The 19,585-nt window shown below is 51.0% G+C and overlaps 1 protein-coding gene and 1 long non-coding RNA gene across 12 annotated transcripts in view; one reads left to right on the forward strand and one right to left on the reverse strand.

The window, feature by feature from the left end:
- RET (ret proto-oncogene) overlaps positions 1 to 17,969 on the forward strand; it is a 51,210-nt gene extending 33,241 nt beyond the window's left edge. For all 3 annotated transcript variants that reach the window (XM_072806188.1, XM_072806189.1, XM_072806187.1), the window contains exons 9-20: positions 78 to 188; positions 727 to 849; positions 1,764 to 2,020; positions 5,082 to 5,229; positions 6,713 to 6,820; positions 7,812 to 8,026; positions 8,112 to 8,234; positions 10,214 to 10,284; positions 11,560 to 11,697; positions 12,806 to 12,905; positions 14,409 to 14,556; positions 15,896 to 17,969. In XM_072806188.1, the coding sequence (XP_072662289.1) occupies positions 78 to 188; positions 727 to 849; positions 1,764 to 2,020; positions 5,082 to 5,229; positions 6,713 to 6,820; positions 7,812 to 8,026; positions 8,112 to 8,234; positions 10,214 to 10,284; positions 11,560 to 11,697; positions 12,806 to 12,905; positions 14,409 to 14,556; positions 15,896 to 16,053 (1,700 nt within the window). In that variant the 3' untranslated portion in view covers positions 16,054 to 17,969. The remainder of the gene's footprint in view (positions 1 to 77; positions 189 to 726; positions 850 to 1,763; positions 2,021 to 5,081; positions 5,230 to 6,712; positions 6,821 to 7,811; positions 8,027 to 8,111; positions 8,235 to 10,213; positions 10,285 to 11,559; positions 11,698 to 12,805; positions 12,906 to 14,408; positions 14,557 to 15,895) is intronic.
- Positions 4,854 to 19,580, reverse strand: LOC140621181 (uncharacterized). 9 transcript variants are annotated; one of them, XR_012020921.1, is made up of 6 exons: positions 19,441 to 19,580; positions 18,801 to 18,894; positions 8,482 to 9,073; positions 8,012 to 8,151; positions 7,225 to 7,412; positions 6,312 to 7,113 (listed from the first exon to the last, which is right to left on the reverse strand). It is a non-coding gene; the product is annotated as an uncharacterized lncRNA (long non-coding RNA). The 9 variants fall into 9 exon arrangements; XR_012020919.1 differs by having other exon boundaries at positions 8,012 to 8,215; XR_012020926.1 differs by having other exon boundaries at positions 6,314 to 7,113; positions 8,878 to 9,073.
- Between the last annotated feature and the right edge of the window lie 5 nt (positions 19,581 to 19,585).

Consider the following 19,585-nt stretch of genomic DNA (forward strand, 5'->3'; position numbering starts at 1 on the left):
CCGCCTTCTGGCTCTGGCAGTCTGACCAAGGCGGGTACTCCCAGATGGTAGTGACTGGCCTGCCGTGTGTATTATAGGGATCACCAGAAACTTCTCCACCTGCTCCCCCAATGTCAAGACCTGCCCTGATGGCCACTGTGATGCTGTAGAGAGCAGGAATGTCAACATCTGCCCCCAGGACTGCCTCCGTAAGCAACCACTGGGCCCACCAAGTTCAAGGGCCTGGCATGGGTAGGGGTAGCCAGCCAATGGGAGAGGCTTGGACTCCCACCCCTACTTCAGCCAGACCAGCCTCATTCCTGAGTCTCATATACCAAGACTTTCTGACATTTCCTTGGAATAAAGGGCTCTGCTCCATCAAAACTCTGGAGACTGGTGCCCTGACCCACACTCTCCAGTGTCTCTCTGGCCAGCTGACTTGGGTACAGCTCCTAATCCCTGATTCTCCTGTATCCCTGCTGCCCCTTCTGTGCTTTTGTAAAGTAACCTCAGCAAGGACCCTGGGCAGCCTGTGGGTTCCTGATCCCATCTGCTGGTGCCAGGGACCTGGACTGGGGGCAGACTGTGCTGATTCCTGCCCAGGTTTCCCAGATTTCAGAGTTCACTGCCCTCCCCAAGTCTGAGCATGCTGACATCATGTGGGGAGGGACCTCTCATGCTTCCGCCTGGGTGGTCCTGGTTTGTCCAGTCACACCAGGAGGCTTAGTGGGCTGCATCTGTCACCAGGAGGTGGCAGCATCATCGGTGGGCATGAGCCAGGGGACCGCTGGGGGATAAAAGCTGGCTTCGGAATCTGCAACTGTTTTCCTGAAGAGAAGAAGTGCTTCTGCGAGCCTGAAGACAGCCAGGGTGAGTGGGTAGTGGGGGCACTGCTGCCGGGCAGGGCTCCCCACACCTCCCTGAGCCCCAGTGAGCCAGGGAGGAAATTGCAGGAAAGCAGGTGAAACCCAAAAGACCCTCTTCCTTTCCTCTGGGCCTTGATTCCCCAATCTGTGTAGACAGGTCTAGGTCAGGGCCTCTACAGAGTGACTTCTGGCCCAAAGTTCTGTGACTAAGGTTGGGCTGGAAAGTTCTTCCACCAAAAAAAAAAAAAAAAGAAAGAAAGAAAGAAAGAAAGTTCTTCCACCAAATAATTCGGCATCTACTCAGATTGTCCTTGACCAGGGCCTTGTCTGGGCCCCCAGCACCATAGATCAGAACCCCCGCCCCTGCCAGCCCAAGCCTGCAGATGTTCCTTCCACGCTAGCAGGTACAGTGGGCAGCATGGGCCTGGGCACCCTGGGAGCTTTCATGACTGAGCCCAAGGATTTTTTCTCCTAGTTGAGTTGTTGCTGCATGGTGCTAGGTCCAGAGCCACTTTCCTTCCCTCTCCCAGTTTCATAAAGAAAATACAAAAGACATCAGGAACACAGAGGAGGGAGTCTGCCTCCCACCAGTGCTCCAGGGCCAGCTGGCTTTGGTGCAGTGTTCCACGGCCGGTGCAGTCGTTGCATATGCTGCCTCTGCTGTGTGACCTCAGGCAGGCTGCTTAAACTCCCTGGACCTCTTGGCCCTTCTGTAGGAGGGTGACAGCAGTCTCTGTAGGGCAAACATAACGCACAGTCCCCGCCAAATAATCAGTGCCGTGTGAGTGTCTGCATTTCTCTCACATCCTGACGCCAGCAGCACTTGCCAGCTGCTCAGTTTGCCACAGCAGCCTTCCAGCTGTGGATCCTGGGGCACCCTTCCGGAGCGCTGCCCCTCACAGCCACCCCTGCCCACAGACCCACTGTGTGATGAGCTCTGCCGCACGGTGATTGCAGCGGCTGTGCTCTTCTCCTTCATCGTCTCCATGCTGCTCTCCACCTTCTGCATCCACCGCTACCACAAGAATGCCCACAAGCCGCCCATCGCCTCTGCCGAAATGACCTTCCGCCGGCCCGCCCAGGCCTTCCCAGTCAGCTACTCCTCATCAGGCGCCCGCCGGCCCTCACTGGACTCCATGGAGAACCAGGTCTCTGTGGATGCCTTCAAAATCCCGGTGAGGCTCTGAGCAGGGCCTCGCGCTTAGAGTGCACCCTCCTGGAGGCCCTGCAGGGGGCTGCCCTCTGGCCTGGGGAAGCTGGGAGGTGTGGGGAGGGGTGCACAGGGCACCCTGATGCTGAATGTCCTGTAGCCCACAAGCAGCTAATGCATCCTCACCCACCAGGAGGATGCTGTGAGCAACCCCCCCAGTCTTCGCGGAGCTGCCTTCCAGGGAGGGCAGCAGGCGGAGGGCTGCAAAGGCACAGGGGCAGTTTAGCAGAGTGGAGAAGTGCTAATTTAGTTGGACTGAGATTTGGGATGGTGGGCCTGCCATACCTGATAGGGCATGGTCCTGCGGATGCCCCAAGAACTGGGCGGAGACCCTGAGGAAGCCTGTGGGTTTTATTCTCAGAGGATAGGACCCTGGGGCTTAGGGGATCAGCAGAGGAAGCCTATATTCTGCCTTCATTTCTGCAGGCTGCTCTGTGGGGACATCTATGGGGTGGGTGCAAAAGTGGGAGCCCTATGATGAGGCGCTCTCCTCATCCAGGCAAAAGATGGTGGCAGGCAGGGGCTGGACCAGGGTGGCAGCAGTGGGGAGGGGAGTTCATCTGTGGAGTGAAAAAAGAGGTGCTGTGGGGCCTCTGGTCCAGCTGTGGAGGAGGCAGGCCCCAGGATTCTGTAACCAGCTGCCTGATAGAGAGTGCCAGCCAGAGCCAGTAGGCTCCCCTTCCCCCTTCTCCATGGGAGGGCCTGGGCCCATAGTTACTGGGTACTCCATAGAACCTCCTCCTTGCTAGGCCTGCCATCAACCTGCCCTGCTTCTTCTGTATCCCTGCTGGCAACTGCTGAGGAGCTGGAAACCAGGTTCTTTTTTAAAATCTTTAAAGATTTTATTTTTTCATGAGAGATACAGAGAGAGGCAGAGACCTAGGCAGAGGGAGAAGCAGGTTCCCTGCAGGGAGCCTGATGCAGGACTCAATCCCAGGACCCCGGGATCACACCCTGAGCCAAAGGCAGAGCTCAACCATTGAGCCACCCAAGTGCTCCAGGAAACCAGGTTCTTAAGTGGGGCTGAGAAGATGTGCATGTGAATAGAAGCTCCACCCCCAAGGCCTGGCAGGGAACATTGCATCTTGACTAGAGCCTCCAAGCAGAAAATTCAGGAACCACTGGCCTTTGGCAGTATCCAACCAGGGCTAGGAGGTGGCTAAGGTTTGTTGGAGGTGCCACCCAAGGGTGCTCACCCCTTAGTGTGGGCCTGGGCCATGGGAGCCATTCCCACTGGTGGCAGACACTGCAGCCTCTCTCCTAGCTTTCCTAGTTCCCGTCACTACACAGATGGGATGTGACCCCTGTCCTGTAAAGCATCTCTGCCACCACAGCCAGCCTCTGGGATGAGCCACTTGATTCCTTTATAAACCCAGGCAGTGTACAGTGAGGTACACAGGAAGGGCAGTGCTGGCAGGTGCTTGTACAAGTGAACATACACCACCCTCCGCCTACGCCAGCTTGGGCCCTCAGCATGGAGAAGCCAGAGCCTAGTCTGCAGCCCAGGGCCTACTGACCAGCTCTAAGGACACATTAGTTGTCCTTGATCTTAGTTGTCTCAATATAAAGCAGAGAGAATTTTTAATGTCCCTAAAGAAAATCAAATCAGTGCTATCCACACATGCTTAGTGCAGTTTCCACATGCAGCGAATGCCTATCTGGTGCAATGGGGAGGAAGGACACGAGGGTAACAATGATGATGTTGTCGACTCCACCCCTGACTGTGGGTTCTTGCAGAACCCGAGACAACACCAGGATGCCCAGGAGCTGGCCAGCAGGAGCCCTAGATACGGTGCTGAAAGGAGGTCACCTCTGCCCACAGGGGCAAACACAGCTATACTTGGGTGTTGGAAAGCATGGCTCTGCTTGGCAGGGCCGGAGGACCCAATGGTGTCATCTGTGGGGGTCAGGCGAGTCTGGCAGGGTTCATCATAGCAGCACCCCCAGGCCACACCCACCTCCAGCTGCAGGGAGAGTTGGGGCAATAGATGCCCACTGCTGGCACATGAAGGGAGGTTTCAGCCTCCCTGGTCAGAGTTCAAAGATTTGGGGCCAGGCTGGGGTCTGGGAAGATGTCCCAGAGTAATCTTTCCTTTTTTTTTTTTTTTTTGTAAGATTTTATTTATTTATTTGACAGATTGTGCACACACACAAACAAGTAAGCAGAGTGGCAGGGAAAGGGAGAGGCAGGGTCCCTGCTGAGCAGTCTCTGATGCAGGGCTGGATCCCAGGACCCTGGGATCATAACCTGAGCCAAAGGCTCAACTGACTGATGCCCAACTGAATGAGCCACCCAGGCACCCCCCCACAGTAGTCTTGAGTGAGATTTTAGTGGGAAGGCAAGATGGGTAGAGGGGAGCATGGTAGCAGGTGGATGCAGGTTCAAGGAAATGGCCAGTCCCATGAGAGGAATAGCCTCTTCCACATGTCAGGATGGAGGCTTCCAACCCCCCTAGTGATATCTTTTCTGGGGCACCACACAGAAAAGGACACTTCCATCCATAGTTAGGGGTCCTGTTCTGGGAGGCAGCATAGGCTGCTAATGCCAACAGGGTCCTAGGAATCTCTGGAGAGGACAGATTGGGGCCTAGTCTGTAGGACATCAGTGGCTTGTGGACAGTACCGGGAAGGTTGGGCTCATCTCCCAGGAAAGACGCCACACTCCTATGTGAACACCCTCTACATCCTTAGTAAGCCCTAAACTCCTTGTTTGAGAAACAAGGACATGAGCCCGAGATGGCCAAGGGCATGTTCGGTAGACTGGGGACAAGCAAGGATCCAGGCATCCAGAGTCCAGGCCATTCTGTGGCAACGTTTATCTTTCCATAAGGTACAGGTCCTGCCCAACTGTGGGGTCCCACTCTCAGTGCAGGTAGATAACCATTGCCCACTAGTCCAGGTGGCAGTTTGCACACCAGAGCTTGTCCATTGGAGACTCATTTATGAGCCTTGTCTTCTTCTTTTCCTCTTACCCTCACCAACTTTCTCCCTTCTCCTCTTCTTCCCTTTCCTCCAACCCCACATAGGAGGATCCTAAGTGGGAATTCCCTCGGAAGAACTTAGTTCTTGGAAAAACTCTGGGAGAAGGTGAATTTGGAAAAGTGGTTAAGGCAACAGCTTTCCGGCTAAAAGGCAAAGCAGGATACACGACCGTTGCTGTGAAGATGCTGAAAGGTACCTGTCCAGGCAGTATGTACAGGTGGCTCTGGAGCCACCCTGACAACCAGGGTGTGGCAACCAGCCTAGGGCCCTCTAAAGAGCCCACCCCCATTGCTATTCTTGAGTGGCTGCATTCTGGAGATGCCCCCATGCACCATCACAGATAACAAGGGCCAGGGTAGTCCCCTGGAGAAACAAGGCAAGAGAACTTTTCATCACTGGGAAGGTTTTAGAATGGTGCTGTTTCTGCACCAATGTTGGGTAAAGATCTGAATTTTTTAAAAATTAAAAAGCCTTTTGGTTTTGAACTGACAGCTCTTCCATCCCAATCTGCCCCATTCATCCCTTTCAACCAGGTGCCCCTGTGGTCCTGGTGAAGAAGCCACCTGTAAGGCTTGGCCCCTGTCTCTTGGGGCCCTACCTGGCCCAATCCCCAGTGGCCCCCAGTGGATGTGCCCTGCCTCTGAGACCGGCCGTGCCACAAGTCTGGCTCTAAATGGGTACATACTCACCCATATACACACACACTCACTGGTGTTTCTGAGAAGAGACTGGGTGGACGGCCCTCTGGCATGCCAGGAGTCTGGCTCACATGGACCAAGGGCCCAGTGGCCTTGCAGCGGGTACAAGTCGGCAGGTGCACATGAGAATTCTAGTGCAGCACTCAGGGCTACACTGTGCAAGGTGCTTGAATCCTTACCTAGGCCTCAGACTGTGTCTTTCTGTGCTCCCCCCTGAAGCCCCAAACACTAAGGGGCACACTGAGACCAGCCCCAGGCCACCATATATGGGGCCCAGCACCCTCTCTCCCAGCTGTCCTCTCACTTCCAGACAAGTGTGTGGCCAGAGGTGGCGATGTGGTATAGCTTGGCAGTGAGCTGTGAGGCAGCTGCCCCAGGAGGCCTGCTTAGCCAAGGCTTCTGACCCCACATCCCTCCCCTTAGGCTTCAGCTCCTCGTGGGAGCCCAAGCACAACTCTGCTTACCCTCAGGATGCACGTGTGCACATGGCAGAGGCCACCTCTGTGAAGTCCCATAATCTCCAACTGTATCCAAGGCCTCACCTCCTGTTGAGTGCTTGGTCAACAGCTGTTATAGGACATGAAACAGTCCTCTTACCTTCCCAGAAGGATTTATGAGGACAATGTCTGTGTACCACTGTCCTTGAAAGATGACAATTGCAAGGAAATATTACCACTTATACACACAGCCGGTCCTGGGAAGGTTTCCATAGAAAGACCTGGCTGATGTGGAAGTTTGCTCCTCAGAGTTATTATTCGCTGGAGGCATTTGAGGCTACTGTTGACCATCCTAAGGCCAAGAGCCCCAGGCAGCAGGGTCCTTGGGGGCCTGGTCTAAAACCAAGTAGGCTGTCTGGGAAGGAGATAACCAGGGTCTGTGCAGACCTATGATGTGGATCAGGTGACCCAGGGATGGTCACAAGAAGGGGCTTCCAGAAGGGATTTGTTGGCAACTCGCTGTGTTTATGTGCATTTCAGAGAATGCTTCCCCAAGCGAGCTGCGGGATCTGCTATCAGAATTCAATCTCCTGAAGCAGGTCAATCACCCGCATGTCATCAAGCTGTACGGAGCCTGCAGCCAGGATGGTAAGGCCGGCCAAGGGACAGGCAGCTGCCCAGGGGAGGCTAAGGGTTCTGGGCTGCTTCATTCTTCCTCCTTCTCCTCCCTTGTCCTCGGTTGCTCCGGCCCCCACCAAAGTTGTGTGCATCCTCCTGTATGTTGGTGAGAGGACCAGGAGGGGCTGCTGCAGGACTGCTCGCATGAGGCCTCTACTCCGAGGCCTAGGTGTTCCCTAAGCTGCTGCAGCTGCTCAGAGGTCTCTGGTGACATCCTGCTTTGTCAACACCATGTTCCAGGTGGAGCCCCAGAGCAGAGAGCTCTAGAAACAGATGGTGTATCCTGGGTACCTACTGGGGACTAGGCATACCATGACCCCCAAGTAACCCCAGCCCCAGCCCCGCATGATGGAGGCATCATCACCATTTCTCACCTAAGGACACAGGAGATTGGCCTGGTCTGTGCCACTTAAGGGCTTCTCCGTGTGTGTGTGCTCCTGTGCACAGATGTGTGTGTTGCAGGTACGAGAGGGCATTGTGCACCAGGGAGAGGGCAGAAAAGATGCTGGTTGGCACCAGCAGGACTTGAGGCTGGGCCTGGGACAAGATGGCAGCCAAAGCCCTGTTGAGAACAGGGAACACGTGCCATGTGAGGCTTCAGATCCTCTGTCAGCCATCCCTAGCCTGTGCTGCAGCGAGGCAAAGGGCGTAGAAAGACATGACATCCTAGCAGCAGGAGTGTGCCTTTCAGGGGAATGCTGAGCACAGTGGCACTCCAGAAGGTTGCACTCAGCAGCCCAGGGAGCCCACTGTGGCATGGGCAGCCTGAGGAGAGCAAGCCACACAGTGAGCAGACACTGACACATGGACTCATGCTGCATTGGCACCCAGGCCACTGGCATGGCTGTGTCCTTCTGCCCACTTATTGGTAGGATGCAGAGCCTGCCTGGGGACCCTGCAGCCTCCTCCCATGCTCCTAGAGCTGGCCGGACTTCTCACAGCCCCCTTTCTCTGCCCCCAGGGCCACTCTTCCTCATTGTGGAGTATGCCAAGTATGGCTCACTGCGGGGCTTCCTCCGAGAAAGCCGCAAGGCGGGTCCAGGCTACGTGGGCAGTGGAGGCAGCCGAAGCTCCAGCTACCTGGACAACCCCGAGGAGCGGGCGCTGACCATGGGCGACCTCATCTCCTTCGCCTGGCAGATCTCTCGGGGGATGCGGTACCTGGCAGAGATGAAGGTGTGTGCCATGCCAGCCCCGGCTCCCCACTGCCAGCGATGGGGACCCGGGCCTGAGGGGTCCCTGTCTGTTGTCTTCCCTGCAGCTTGTCCATCGGGACTTGGCCGCCAGAAACGTCCTGGTGGCTGAGGGGCGGAAGATGAAGATTTCAGATTTTGGCCTCTCCCGAGATGTTTATGAGGAGGATTCCTACGTGAAGAGGAGCAAGGTACCAGGTCCTTGTGGGGGCAAGGGAGGGCCCAGGGCTCCCCTAGCAGGGTGGAGGGCAGGGGGCAGGGTTCCTGCAGTGGGTAGGGGCAGAGCCCCTAGAACACTGGGGAGGAGAGAGCAGAGTTTTAGATTATGAACTTCTATCCTCATCTTCAAACCCTTCCCTGATTCCTGGTTTCCCAGAGAGCCAGTTCAGGACCTCCCCTCTCCCCCGGGTCTGTTTCTTCTCTTCCTAAGAGCCATACCCACGCTTTCAGAGGGCCTGCTAGGGAGCTGGGCCCCCGGGCTTCTCTTGCTTTTAACCACCAACACTGGAAAGTCACTAGCGGTGACTTGTTCCTGCGGAACATTTCCTGCGGAAATGACAGTTCCTCCACAGTTGTTCCTCTCGCTTCCACAAGATGAAAGGTCCCTTGTTTCCTCTCTGTAACTTCAGCTCTTCACTCAAAGGAGACTGAAGTCAACATACCTGAGTGTGGCAGTCATTCTGGGCAGGGAGGAATGAACTGCTTTACAGGTAGTGGTTCCCCTGGGATGGGGGCCTGGGAACCTCTGGCTGGGTGAGTTTGGAAGGTTCACGGGGAGGCCCTGAGATGGAGTCCAGAGACACAGCATAGGTTCTCAGACAGCTTTTTCCGAACCTCTGAAATAGGTGGTTGGGGACTCTTCTGAGGAAGTCTGCTTCGCTGTGTTGTCCAGCTCCCTGTGGCATTCCTCCTAACGCTCGTGATTCCACTGCCCTCTCAGACCTTCCCCTGCAGCCTTCTTGTGACAGATGAGACAGGGCCACTCACAGGGCTGTTCGAGAGTCACAGCTGCCTGGCCTTCAGAACGAAACTGCACAAAAATAAAAAAAGAGAAAAAAATTAAAAAGTGGCTGCATACATTTCAGATCTGCTCTAATGGGTCAGGAGAAGCCCTGTGTTGCCACAGGCTGTGAGGATGAGGTTTCGTTTCTTCTGGGGCTTCCGTTATGACAGCATATCTCAGAACTACTAAAGGGGAAGTGGAGAAGCCTCCTTTCTGCCCCGTGCAGAGCTGTGGACAGAGGCTTTCTATTGATGCACTGGTCCTCCAAGAATGACCTGTGTCATGGAGCAGAGAAGTACCGGCATCCAAGCACAAGGGCCCCTAGAGAGTGCAGGCAGCAGGCAGTGTTGTTATGAACACATGCTCCCAGAAAATCACCCTTCATTAAGGATGTAAATCCTAAAAAAATGCTTTAAGGAAAAAGAAATTATAGGAAAAGTTGCATTAAAATCCAACACATGCATTTTTGGCTGACTTGTGTCCTAAGACTTAACCTACTGAAAAGCTATTTGTCAAGTTGCATGGGAAGCCTTGTTAGGTCTGACCCCAGCACCTCTCCAGTGGGGACACTGTCTCAGATGATGCTCACAGGGCTTTGGGATAAAATGATGGGGAAAGAAGCAGCCCCAAAGCATGGAAACAGATTTCTTCCCTCGGGGTGTCTCAGAAAAGCCTTTAGCGTGTTGGTTTTCATCAAAAGTCCCCAAGATGGAAGTGCTGGAAGTTGGTATCCCAAACTCATTCACCCTCAGAAATCGGGAGATCTTGCTGGATGGTGTTGTTTGCCCACACATTGGGCTTCACCACCCTGGGCACCCAGAACCCTCTGGACCTGGCTGTAGGGAAGGGACCTGGCTGGTGTGAGCCAGTCATGATTCCTTGGGTTTCTTCTCAGCAGGGATGTGGTGCATGACAAGCACGCCCTGTGTACCTGTGGGCAGGCCAGCTGACTCCCTCCAGTGTCTCAGCCATGCCAGATTAGAGTTCCAGACCCTCTGGAACTTGCTGTCAATTCTGTATCTGGGAGCACTCTGCATGTCGTTACATAGCATCCTTCCAGAGCCGGGAGTGCCTGGGACATGACCTCACCCTCCTCCACACCCCTAACCCCTGGTTCCCAGGGTGTTGTCAGAGTGATGTTAATGCCTTTCCTCATTCCCTTTATAGGGTCGGATTCCAGTCAAGTGGATGGCAATTGAATCTCTTTTCGATCATATCTATACCACCCAAAGTGATGTGTAAGTGTGGGTGTTGCCTTTCTGGGGTCAAGGTTACATGTATAATATGCCACAATGCCTATCTGGGCAGCGTGGCTGGGACACCAGTGCCTGTTGGCTCATACCAACCATCTGCAATGACTGCTGCCCCTCCCTGCAAGCTGAGGGAGCTTCGTATATTCATTCAGCAAATGGCAGGGACCTGTGCAGTGGTTCTGAGAGTTGCAGTGGAGTGCATGAGAGCCATGAGCAGGTAACTGCAAGTTCCGCTCACTGCTCCCCTTTGCAGCCCCTCCCTCTCCTCTTTGGGCATCTTCATGCCACCCAGGCCCAGCCAAGCAGTTCCCCGGCTGTGGACCTGAGTGTGGGCTGGGCTCAGGCAAGTTCCCCTGGGAGCAGAATGGTCCCCACCCACAAGGAGCGTGGCCTTGAGTGAGTCCCAAACTGCTCAAAAAATGAGAACTAAAAGTTGGCCTTCCAGGTCCAATCATAAGACCAGATAACTTTCAAAAACACAACAGACTTGTTACTCAGTATGCTGCCATCAACAAATGTGCATGTCTTGAATAATGTGGGCTGAGGAAAGGCAGCTCCTGAACAGTTCAAAACAGCTATGTTGAGAGTATGTAAAATGTTGGAAAATGCAGAGAACAGGGTAATGAAGACACTGGAAGTCACTTGGATCCCACTGCCTCTAAGTAGCTCCTGTAGCTCCTGGCCTACATGGGCTTTCTAGTGTTCTCCTTATGTGCAGGTGTATGCTGTCTGTTGCTGTAAGTGGGCTCATGTGACAATGCTATTTTGTAATGTGGTTCGCACTTCACAGTTAAATATTTTTCTATGTCAGGGCCTTTTTTCTTCTAAGATTTCATGAAAATTTCCAAGCCCACAGGAAAGGTGAAAGAATTGGTGCAAGCAGCCCTGGGTCTCATGGCCTAGATCCCCGTGACCTAGGTCCCCGCCTTGCACCTTGCTGCACTTGCTCAGCTGCTTTGTGCTGTCTCTGATGCTTCGGTGCATCTCCACAGGGCCAGCCAAGTACCCCTCGTGGGTGTGGGGTCTGAGCTTGGGCAGTGGCCCTCTTGGGCTGCAGCACTGCAGGGGTGAGAGCTGGGCAGGCAGATAGCTTACCCCCACCTCCATTCTACATCCATCCATGAAGTCAGGCCCCAGATGGCTCTTTGCACTGAGGGCTGGTGGGGTGAACAGCTGCTGGGAGGATGGACATATCGTCTGCTGAGGGGAGGACACCGCTGGCCCAGGACAGCCACTCACTGGTTGTCTCACTCCCCTTAGGTGGTCCTTCGGTGTCCTGCTGTGGGAGATTGTGACTCTGGGGGGCAACCCCTACCCTGGGATTCCTCCAGAGCGGCTCTTCAACCTTCTGAAGACAGGCTACCGGATGGAGAGGCCTGACAACTGCAGCGAGGAGATGTGAGCAGGCTTTGCTTTAGCCCAGCCTCCCTCAGACACAGACAATATACTCATTCCCTCCCTGCTCCTGAGCAGCCCTGGATGCAAGCCCAGGGTGAAGCAGGTGGTAGATAGTAACAGGGCAGAGCATGCCAGAAGTCAGAGAGCCACCACTAGGCACCACAACAGATGCTGGGGACCCTGATTCCATTGGGGACTGAGTGTGCTTCCTGAGGGTGTGGGGGAGACTTGGATGAGTGGCAATTGGGAAGGATGAAAGGGTGCCTCAGACCCAGGGAGCAGATGAAACCCAAGGCCTGTCCCTGCAGGATACTTGGGGAGGAGCAGGTAATTCAGAATGAGCCGACAGGTGCATGTTGGGGAGTCCCCACATGGAAGCACAGAGGTCAGGAGGTAGCAGACATAAGGACCCTGCACCACAGCCCAGGAGCCCCAGAGTCTTCACATATGGTGGTTCCAGCAGACAATTCTCAGAGGACAGGCTGAGAACACATGAGAAAGGGACCATCATAGGCAGAAACACACTGGTCCATTCATTCCACAAAATCTGTTGTGTGCTGACTACCCTGGCTCAGGGCTAAATGAGGGAGTGCAGGTGCCATCTCTCTGGGTGGCCTGGGCTGGCAGGCAGCTGGCCCAGCGCACACCCACATAGCAGCCCTGGGGCCCCTGCAGCCATGCCATAGACCCAGAGAAATGAGGAAGTGAGGCAGGTACAAGACAGGTGATTGGCAGATATTTTGCTTGTTTTTTCTACAACCACTTAATATTTCATAAGTGTTTGAAGGACTGGCATTGCTCCCTCAGCCACCATAGTAGGCTTGGCATCCTGTTAGCTGTTTTCTAATACGTCTGAAAAGGAATTGAAAACAAATCTCTCTCAAGGGAAAGGAGACTCAGAAGATGCTGGACCACAACACCAGGCACCCTGAGTGGGCCTAGTGACCCCGTAGATGCTGGCCCAACTCAGAGAAGGATGTCAGTGATGCAGAAATGGCTTTGAGTTTGAGAACAGAGCCTTCTGGGCTGAAGGCACTGTGCTGAGTGTGGTGGCTGTGATTGGGCAATCCTTGCAAGGTCATAACTGCCCATCTGTGCTTCCCGCCAGGTATGGTCTAATGCTGCAGTGTTGGAAGCAGGAACCAGACAAGAGGCCAGTGTTTGCTGACATCAGCAAAGACCTAGAGAAGATGATGGTTAAGAACAGAGTGAGTACCTGGAGCCAGTTCCTTGTGTTGGCCACCTGCACGCTGAACACAGCAGTGGGGGACTCCAGCCTCACCTCAGTTCTATGGAGGTCCCAGTGCAGGGGCAGAGCAAGGCCATGCAAAGGGAGACTGTCATGCTGCCTCCTGAGGGCAGCCTGCAACCAAACCCTTACTCCTTGAGCCAGGCCCCCTCTCAAATCATAAAGAAACCAAGGTTCTTCCCTTTATACTTAGAACTCTCTGCAGACAGATGTGGGAGGCAAATATTCCAAAGTCAAAATAATTTTTAGTAACGGAACATGAAAGAGTGGAAGTTGAAGTAGGGGTTGGAAGTGGCTAGGGAGTAGTTGGGACCATGGCAAAAACAGAGGAGCACGTCTGAAGGACCCCTCAGCATAGCCACATGTAATCTGTAGGAATATGAGAGCCAGAGTGTCAGGTCCTCTAAATTTTAAAGGATATTTGTGTTAAGATTCCCAGTCTCTAATGTTAATAACTAGTTTAAATTTCCAAAAGCTCAGTCTGCTCCAAGTAAAGCATATCTGGGAATCCAGATTTAGCCTGTGTGCTCCAGGTTACAACTCTGTAGGTAAATAAGAAAGCCAACAACTTTCAACTTATACTTATTGAGCAACTGCTATGTAACATATTCTGTCTCAGATGCTGGGGATACAAGCAAACAAGACAGGCACAAGTCTTGCTTTCAGGGTTTCATCTTTGCATTGACACATTTACTAAAAGTTGGCATTGCTTCATACACAATAACAAAGACGCATAGTGTAAGGTGCTTGTAATAAAACCTAACACCAGTGTACCACTGTTTGGGCCGAGCCTCCAAATCCTGTGAATATAGGGTTGCCTTAAATAAAAGTAATAGGTGATGCCAAGAGAGCCAGCCTTCCTAGAACAGAGCTGAGAAAACAGCCAGGAAAATGCTAGAATCGTTCTTTACACATTTAACCAGGGCAGCAGCAGTGGCAGGCCCTGGGAAATCCTGCATTGAAGCTGAAGTGTATAGCAGTATCCTATGCAAAACCTGCATCAATGACTTCAGATTTCTGAGCCCTGATGTTCTAGAAGATAGGGGTCCTCAGAGGAAAGCTGAAAAGTGTCCAGCAAGTTGGAGACGCTTTTTGACACTCCCACATGAGTAATGCTAGAGTGAGCTGTCCCAGAGCCTTGGGTTTGGTAAACAGGCTAGGTCCCTGGTGCTGGGTGTGGTATACCACCATGCTGCAGAGACAGGACTTGAACAATGAAGGAGCACATTTCTCCCCGCAAAAAGGTGAATTTCTAGGGGAAGCGACAAGGGCTGTGGAACAGCACCAGTGAAGCAGAGGCTGGGAGAGGGGCTGTCTGGTGAAGGTTTCAAGTCTCCGGGAGAGGCCAGTAGGCCAGCATGGGGTAGGACTCAGCCAGGGCTTCTGCCTTTGGGTGGGGAGGGGCAAGGGGCGAGTCCAGTTGTGGCCTACACCAGGGTGAACAGCCATCTGTCTCTTCCAGGACTACTTGGACCTGGCGGCGTCCACCCCATCTGACTCCCTGCTTTATGACGATGGCCTCTCGGAGGAGGAGACACCTCTGGTGGACTGTAATAATGCTCCCCTCCCTCGAACCCTTCCCTCCACGTGGATTGAAAACAAACTCTATGGTAGAATTTCACATGCATTTACTAGATTCTAGCAACGTTGTGCCTCTCTGCACTATCCTTACTCTCTGTAATGCTTTTTAATAGTGTTTCTGGTCTGAATGAAACCAAAGCTCTCTCTGAACCTCTTTATTTGTAAATGTCTGACTTTCCATCCGTTTACGTTCAGGCATTTTTGAAACTGTTTTTTTAAAAGGATGTGAAAATAAGTATAATTACCACACTGCCCGGCAACTTACTATTATAGAGAAGAAAGAGAGCTGGGTGGAACTCTCAGGGGATATTGAGAAAATGATAAATCATTTCTGGGGTGGGTATGTATCAAGTCATAATACTTCTAATTTAACTACTGGATAAATTTACCCAATCTGAAGAGGCATTTAATTTAGACAGGAGGAGCCAGGACCACTCTGCCTGCACTGAAGGCACAGCCTGTGGTCACTCCCAGACCCCAGCTGGGTGGTCAGGTGGCTCCCAGAGGCCACTTGGTACTAGGGAGTGTGGGCTGGCCTGGCCTGGTCCCGCCCACATGCCCCCCATTAGGGAAGACACATACAGGCTGCTGTTTTCACATCCTTTGCATTACACACTGTCATGACAGTTGTCGTTTATGAAGTCAGTGCTAAAAGCTGGAGCAAATGCTTTTGAAAGAACATAGTCTGTGGTGCTGTGGTCTTGCAATGGACAGTAAATACGGTTCTTGCCAAAACTCCTTCTTTTGTCTTTGATTAAACACTTAAAAAATTTTCTGTTTCCTAACTTGATCATTGATTGTTTTAAAATCTTGGAGTTTCAAGCATTTTTCAGCTGAGATTGTTCCTTTTGCATGCCTCCTGAATCACTGATTTCCTTGCTGGCTTTGGGTCTAGCGCTACATGCCATTTGTCCTGTCGACGCTATGGGGCTCGCCCGCGTGTACCCTTGATTTGGAAGATTCTCTCCTCCATGGTGGGCTTGGATGGAAGACAAGTAGGCTTCTTATGTTAGAGAACTTTTTTTTAAAAGCTTCCCACTTCAGTATGCCCTTTAATTCAGCAATGCTTTATGCTATCTTAGAAAAAGACTTAAACGGGTCAACAAATACTTAGATTTGGAAGTTTGAATCTCATAAAAGTCAAAATTGGTAGTTCTTGTTAAGTTCTGGTTACCAAGAGAGCACATGATCTTTCCCCCAAAATATAACAGTGTTTTGGAAACCTGAAGCAGGAAACCATTCATGTAATTGGCACAGAAACCAGAAAGTTTGGTTTGAACCTCAAAGGGAGTTTTGCCAAGGCCTTACTGTCTGCACATGAAGTTTTGGTTCTTCAGTGCAGAACAAATTATCTGTTTTCATTTTTAGGCATGTCAGACCCGAACTGGCCTGAAGAGAGTCCTGTACCACTCACGAGAGCTGATGGCACTAACTCTGTGTGTCCAAGATATGCAAATGATAGTGTATATGCTAACTGGATGGTTTCACCCTCAGCGGCACAATTAATGGACGCATTTGATAGTTAACATTTCTTTGTGAAAGGTAATGGACTCACAAGGGGAAGAAACATGCCGAGAATGGAAAGTCTGCCGGCCCCTCCTTTGTGCACCTCACACTGGCTGGTGATTTTCCCTCCTGGCACACGTAGCCACTGGACCAGAGTTGTGAGTCCAGCCTTTAGTTATTCCTTCCTCTTCGGCCCTCAGTAGTACCCTGTGTTGGTCCGTGCTCATCGGTGACCACCACACATTCTGTCCTCACACATGTGGGTCCTTCAATCACTACCTGAGCTGTTTTATTTTTCTGGTTGCCACCAAACAAGGCAACAAGATTTAAACACGAAGCACACACACCAAAAGGCAACAGGAAAAATAAAATCTGGCCCAAACAACATGTTCTTGTTCAGAACAAGAGCCCAGCAAGGCCTTGTAGGGGTGTCAAAACCCACTACAGCCAGGGCTGGAGGGGATGAGGAGACCTCGGGATGGGCCTCAACTCAGCATTCGAGTTCTTGAGAACATTTTTGGTTTTATTTTTTTAATCATGGCGCCTTTTCTTAGGAAGACGTTTGATTTTTATCATGATTTAAATGATTTTTAAATTTAGCACAATGGAGAGATTTGATGCCATATTTACTATGTAGGTGGGTGGTGTGAGGGGAATGGGCTCACAGACGCTTCTGTCCCCATCACTGAGTGATCACTGCGCCCTGACAAGAATGGTATGAAGAAAAGGGGCATTTGAGTGGAGTGGCCTCCAGTCCAAGGATTGCTGACAGCTGAGACTTGGCTGCTGTGAATCCCACTGCTGCCAGCCTTCATGCACCACATGTCCAGCGCCAGAAAGCAGTGGCTCGTCTCATACATTAGGAGTAGTGGGTGGGGTTAGTGCTCAGCTTAAAAAGGACAGTTCAGCTAGTTATGTTAGAAGTAACATTGACAATGACCAAGGACTGCTACCCTCTGATTACAGTTCTGATGTGGAAAAGACAATGTTTTGGCTCTCATAGAGCTTGTGTGAAAAGGTACGTGTATCCACTCTTTCTGTCTTTGTAAGTTAATGCTGCTATAGTGAGACATTCCTGTTTATTAGATTCTGACCATGACTCATAAGCTTCTTGACATTCTTCACTGCTTGTTTGTGGTCACAGACACTCAGTACTCCTCCCATCTGTGGGGGTGGCTTTCGGGAAGTCCCCAGCTGCTCTTCTGACTGTAACTTCTAGGGAGAGGGTCAGTTCCCAACACGCTGCCTGGCCTTCAGACTTAAAGCACTGTAAAGGACTGACAGTGTCTCATCCAAACGCTGTATCTCATAGGCGTTTCACAAAAGCAGTAAAATTAGGGCATTTTTGTAGCTTGGATGAGTATGTAGCAGAGCCTCATAGTATGTGTGTGTATGCGTGTGCACACAAACCTGCAGAGAGAGAGCTGGAAAAACACGCTGTAACGTGGCTTTAGTTTAGGCCACTTTTCAGACACACTGTGATAAGTTCTTTTACAAATAATCTAGTTGTGGTAAACTTTTGGTTTTCAGATGTGGTTAATGACAGTCTTATTAAATGCAGAAAAAAGGATAAACTCTTCAAATTGTTAAAAGATACCTACTCAACAGGTGCGAGTTGCCACAGTGGGTTTGTTCCTGGCAGGGTGAAAGCTCCAGGTCTTAACCCTTGACCAGTTATCTAATGTCTATTCCTGAGTTTTAAAAGCACTCATACTTACTGGTCCTAGCAGACTATTTTCATATGCATATACACTGAAGTTACCAAGTATTAAGTATTACTGAGCATTAAGTAGCAATCTGTCAGTTATTAAAATTTGTAAAATCTATTTATGAAAGGTTACTAAACCATACCATTGTTAATTTGCTTTTGTAACAAGGTGACTAAGGAAATAATTTCAATTATGTGAATAAAATCATCTATCGTAAAATGTGTAAACTTCTTTTCTCTTTTTAACTTCCCAGTTGGAAACATCAGGTTTCTGATTTTGAAGTTTCAATGTGTAAGGATTGAAATACCACAAGGAGATCTGTCATGGTAACCCCTGGGGAAGTGACAGTGCTCAAAGAACTAGGAGGTGCTTGGTCATTGACTTATCTTGAACAATATGTAGGTGACTAGGCACATTATGGGAACTGTTAAAGTGCAGCTAGTTCCACCATTCTTTCCTTTGTGTTTCTTTCCCTGAAAGAGAGCAACAGCCACATCGAGTTCAGGTGTTTGCGGTTCTCTAGCAAATGGGGCTGATTTCTTAAAGCTGCCATTAGACAGATGTGCAAGAAGGGATGCAAAATGCATAGCCATAACTGAAAGTCTGGTACAGTCAGTGATAAACTTTTGCCCTGAACTACCATAAGCTTTTTTTTTTTTTTTTTAATTTTTTTAATTTTTATTTATTTATGATAGTCACAGAGAGAGAGAGAGAGGCAGAGACACAGGCAGAGAGAGAAGCAGGCTCCATGCACCGGGAGCCCGACGTGGGATTCGATCCCGGGTCTCCAAGATCGCGCCCCAGGCCAAAGGCAGGCGCCAAACTGCTGCGCCACCCAGGGATCCCTGAACTACCATAAGCTTAAAAGACCAAGTCTTTCTGCTGGGTTATGCATGCATTCTCTGAACTCCTCCTCAAATACCTGGCAGGGAGCAGATAGGTCAGTTGGCAAACACAAGTTGTTACCAATATAAATCTGATTTCTGAGTGTGTCGTGAAATGCCAAAAGCCTATGTCATTACACACGTGCACACACACACACACACACACACACATACCTGGACAGACTGCCCCTGGCCCTCGGAGCTCTGGCTTCTGGCCTCAGCACCCATGTCCACTCTTGACGTCCCCCTTCAATCTGAATCACAGGGGCTGGAAGTAAACGTAATTTCTAGGGTGAGCGATATGTTACAGTCTTTTCCTCTGACCGTTTAGAAACCCATGCTGAGAAAAGCTAATACTAAAATACTAAAAGCCCCCTTTTTCAAGAGCATTGAACTTCCATTAGTAGTGTTTGTATGTTTGGTTTATTTGTCTTAAAAAGCACATTTCTCCACCAATTTCCACAAATGATGCTTTTCTACCATAAGGGCAGCTTATTTTAAGAGTGGAAATTTAGTTGAATATAATGCCTGAGAATGGGGCTTGGACAAATACTTTATATGTAATAGAAAATTCAAAGGGAAAGCATAATCTTCCCCAGTATAAATAAAGCATCATTTCCCCCAGTGAATGGTTTCCTCTCCTCCCTTGGGCATATTCATGTATAAGATATTTAGCAGGTGGCATTTAGGGTGGTTCTAGATGATGCCTGAGAAATCCCTAACTCTGTGGCTCTGGAAAGACATGGTGGTCTGAAGGGCATGCGTAGTGGTGGAGGAGCTTCCTCATCCCTTCAGCATGAAGATATTCACAGACCTTATCCTCTGCTCTTGTCCTTGTGCAGAAAACACCCCTCCACTGAGTCTGCCTGTTCTGTTCTCTCATCTCTTCTCCACAGGCAGCAACCTTGATGGCCTTGTTAGAACTCTAGGGATTCACAGGAACTGTTCTTAGCTGACAT

Source organism: Canis lupus, chromosome 29, assembly GCF_048164855.1.
Source record: "Canis lupus baileyi chromosome 29, mCanLup2.hap1, whole genome shotgun sequence".
NCBI classification, from domain to species: domain Eukaryota; kingdom Metazoa; phylum Chordata; class Mammalia; order Carnivora; family Canidae; genus Canis; species Canis lupus.